This window comes from Equus quagga, chromosome 17 (genome assembly GCF_021613505.1).
Source record: "Equus quagga isolate Etosha38 chromosome 17, UCLA_HA_Equagga_1.0, whole genome shotgun sequence".
Classification (NCBI taxonomy): Eukaryota; Metazoa; Chordata; class Mammalia; order Perissodactyla; family Equidae; genus Equus; species Equus quagga.
In genome coordinates this window covers 18300073-18304484 of record NC_060283.1, presented here as the reverse complement: position 1 = coordinate 18304484, position 4412 = coordinate 18300073, and the positions used below count along the sequence as shown (strand labels likewise).

At 33.6% G+C, this 4412-nt stretch overlaps 1 protein-coding gene across 1 annotated transcript; it reads left to right on the top strand.

The window, feature by feature from the left end:
- The first annotated feature begins 3113 nt into the window (after positions 1-3113).
- On the top strand, positions 3114-4073 carry LOC124229410 (olfactory receptor 1044-like). The gene has a single exon (XM_046644619.1). The coding sequence runs from the start codon at positions 3114-3116 to the stop codon at positions 4071-4073; it is 960 nt and encodes a 319-aa protein (XP_046500575.1).
- Positions 4074-4412: the final 339 nt, after the last annotated feature.

Below are 4412 nucleotides of genomic sequence, written 5' to 3'. Positions count from 1 at the left end.
CGTGGCTCTCGATCATAAAGTGTCTAACATCCACCAGGGAAAGGGGTATGGAAGCAGATGGTTGTCATAAATATGAGAAGAAATATACATGAAGTATGTCTAAAGTGATTCTAGAATACAAATATGAAGTGTAATAACTTAACATGGCAAGCAGCTTTTCACAGAAGAGACAATATTTCAATAGGCCTTAAAGGATAAAATTTTCCCTTCAACTCTCCATTTTTCTTGCACAGAAGGTTACTAGGAATGGCGAAGTCAAAAGTAGAGAAGCAAGGAAGGGCATGTGGTTATTGACAAATGTAGACCAACTGTAGTAATTGGACCAATGGATGTCCACTGATCGCTGGGAAAGTTGAATGGAATTGGGATTATAAAAAATCCAGGGATGAGATTGTATAAAGTTACATATGATTTCAAATATAATACATACTTTATTTTTAATGAAAAGAAAAATGGTTTGTATGTACAAATATCAGAGTTTTGTGTTTTGGAGATGGAGAAAAACAACTGAAAGGAAAAGAGACCAGAAAAATAAAGGAAATTTGGATAAATCTGTCTTTCTTTCCAGTCTTGTCTATCATCTATTCTTTTACTGCTCTGTCTCAGACTGTAGTAATGTATGGAAATTAATAGTCAATTGAAATATGCTTCTAAGGAAAGAACAGCTGGACATAGTCAAGATAAATATTAAAGGAAGAATATGCACAGTCTTAATTATAGATCAGAGTGGGAGGCGTTGCTTAGAGCTGTTTATAGAATTGTCCACAGCTGTTTCTAGGCAAGTTACGTATCTACTTGTAGTGAAAATGGTGATGATGTGTATGGACTAGAGTGCAGTTTTTGAAACTTTGCTTGTAATTACTAGTGGAACATGTATTTGATTTTTAGAATTTTGGCAGTATATTTGGATTAAATACAATAGAACAGGTTACAATAGAACATGAAAGAACAAGATAAGTGCAGGCAAGAGAATAAGAGTATTGCTCTGGATAATTTTATTAGCTCCATGACATCATGTAACAAGTATTTTTTTCCATGATTTTTGGTAAAATAATTTTGAGTCTGAGAGCTAATAGTCTAATGAAAGGTCTTGATCTGAGCAGCCCAATAAATTGAAATTTTATTTTATTTTCCCTTTTCTCTTTCCTTTGTCCATTTTTCTTTTTCTCAAAATCAACTTTTATTTTTAATACACAAATTAGATATTTGGAATGGATGGGTTACTAGGTCTTATTTATCTTAATTTCCATGTTGCTACAACTAGACATTAAAACTCCATCATTTTTAAGGTTTCAAAAGGGAATAAATTTAAGGTGAATAAGTATTCCTTGAAAGTTATTACTTACCACATAGTGTTTCTCAATAAACATATTGATTGAAACAAACAGAAAATAACTAAATGTGGCCGGCCTGGTGGCACAGTGGTTAAGTTGTCACGTTCCGATTCTCTGCAGCCCGGGGTTCGCCAGTTCAGATCCCGGGTATGGACATGGCACTGCTTGGCAAAAGCCATGCTGTGGTAGGCGTGCCACATATCAAATAGAGGAAGATGGGCATGGATGTTAACTCAGGGCCAGTCTTCCTCAGCAAAAAGAGGAGGATTGGCAGTAATTCACTCAGGGCTAATCTTCCTCAAAAAAAAAAAAACTAAATGCATTTTCAATAAATTAAACACTAGTTGTAAGTACAAAGAGCTATTAGTAAGTTCTGAAGACAATTTGAAGAAACACAAAATCTTGTTTTATTTGTATATTTATTATCAGTGTAATTTCCAGGTTGTATAAAGCAATTTGTATGAGTTTATCCAAAAAATCTTTGTTTTCCTTTTTCAGGTATTAAAGTGAGAGAGAGACAGAGAACAGAGAAAAGGAAAAGGAGTAAATGAAAAATATGACATTTGACACTAATAGCAAGAACCTAGTTCTATAATTTTTACAATTTACTAAAATAAATTTAATTGAAGATTCAATAATTCAATTGTGAAAAGCAATGACAATGAATAAGAAAAAATGAATAGAAGGATATCCAACTTAAAGTAGGAAAACAAAAATTAACACACAAGATATAATTCAAATCTATATTCTTTAATAAAAGGTGCAGTGTTGAAAGAGACTTACAAATTGATTTTTAATGAGATATAAATTTCCTAATCTCTTGGAAAGAAAATATCAATTTTACTATAAAGGACTACATACTATAAAATTATATGGGAATTAATATTCTTTGATCATGTAAGTTCATGTTTTAGAGATAAAAATATTTATACAATATTATAGCAAGTAAAATCTTCAAATAATTTGTTACTAGCAACAGAATAAATAAGATATGCTGTATCAAGATTATAATGATGAAATGTGGACTCCCAACTCAGAAACACATGCATTTGAAACTCAACTAATTGTATTCAGATCAGCTATTTGATTTTGTTTTGGATGTTTCTGTTTCAATCTCCTATTCTTCGTCCGTAAACTGGGCCAATAATATGATTTTTACATAAAGCTTTAGTGACATTAAAGAAGTAAATAAACACCTAATTATACTTTCTATCTTTCCTACTTTCAGTATTTGCATTGAAAACATAATTATGAAGATGATTTTGCAACTTATAGTGACCATTAAGTGATAAATTGTTAAAGTAAAATAGAAAATGCAATACTATATTTCTGCAAGCATTGGGACAATGTGGAATTGTATCTGCACAGTTATGATGAAACATCTGTCAAAGAGATGCCACTGCACAAGATTTGTTTTCTTTTAAGTTGTTAGTGTTAACATCTTTCCAATAAAAACAATAGCTTAAACATTCTAATGTCAGTTTACAGTTTTAAGTAGCTTAATGCATAAGAATTTTGAACAGAAACCAAGGCAGTGTGACTGTTCCATAGCTCCCATCTTTGTGTGTTCAATGGGTTTAAGAGTAGAGAAATATGCGTTTTCCCCATATACCTCTTTCTGTTCTCCCTCCAATTCCCAGAATGTCAGTACACTAATGATCTCTATATTAGCAAATAACTGCTTCACAAGATATTGAAGTGTAAAAACACCATTTATAGGAAGGGTAACTTGAACGTAACTCTTTTCTCTACTTCCTTATGCAGATGCCTTAAAGAGATATGGCTCAGATAAATTGTACCCACATAAAAGAATTTATTCTCGTGGGCCTCACAGATCAAAAGGAATTGAAGATGCCCCTCTTGGTGATATTTTTATCCATCTACCTATTCACAGTAGTAGGCAATCTAGGTTTGATCCTAGTCATTAGAACAAATGCAAGACTAAACACACCAATGTACTTCTTTCTCAGCAACTTGGCTTTTGTTGATTTCTGTTACTCTTCTGTCATTACACCCAAAATGCTTGGGAATTTCTTGTACAAACAAAATGTAATCTCCTTCAAGGGATGTGCTGCTCAATTAGGCTGTTTCCTCACCTTCATGACATCTGAGTGCTTGCTCCTAGCTTCCATGGCCTATGACCGATATGTGGCCATTTGTAACCCTCTCCTCTATATAGTCACGATGTCCCCAGGAATCTGTATTCAGCTTGTAGCGGTCCCCTATTGCTACAGCTTCCTGATGGCACTGTTTCATACCATCCTCACCTTTCACCTCTCTTACTGCCATTCCAACATCATCAGTCATTTCTATTGTGATGACAGGCCTCTCCTGAGGCTAACTTGCTCAGACACTCACTCCAAACAACTACTGATTTTGACCTGTGCTGGTATCACATTCATTTCTTCTGTTCTGATTATCTTCATCTCCTACATGTATATTATTTCTGCCATCCTGAGGATGCGCTCAGCTGAGGGAAGATGCAAAGCCTTCTCCACATGTAGCTCCCACATGCTGGCAGTCACCATATTCTATAGTACCCTAATTTTTATGTACTTACAGCCAAGCTCAAACCATTCTCTTGACACAGATAAGATGGCCTCTGTCTTCTATACCGTTATCATTCCTATGTTGAACCCCTTGATCTATAGCCTTAGGAATAAAGATGTGAAAGATGCCCTGAAAAAAGTCATCAGCATTAACAACCAGGCTTTTGTGTTCATGAAATTTAAAAAATGATTTAAATAAATAAAAGTAGACTTTCTTTCATGACCTGTTTTTTTTTTCCGTATTAATAAAACTAGTACAATGCCTTCATCTTAGTTAGTAGTCAACAAAGTTTTGTTCACTGTAAAATGAAATCACTCTCTGAATTCTTTGTAAGAAAGTTTGACTTAGAATTATAATTTATATGTAGAAAGTATCATAAGAAGTTACACTGTGTTATTTCTCAAATGAAAACATATATTTAAAAAATCCATTATCTCATCTGATAGCTACATAACTAGGAACTGGCCAAGAAGAGACAAAAGTCAAGGTACCACAAACACACAGTTTAGGATTATATTGCTTTAGCAG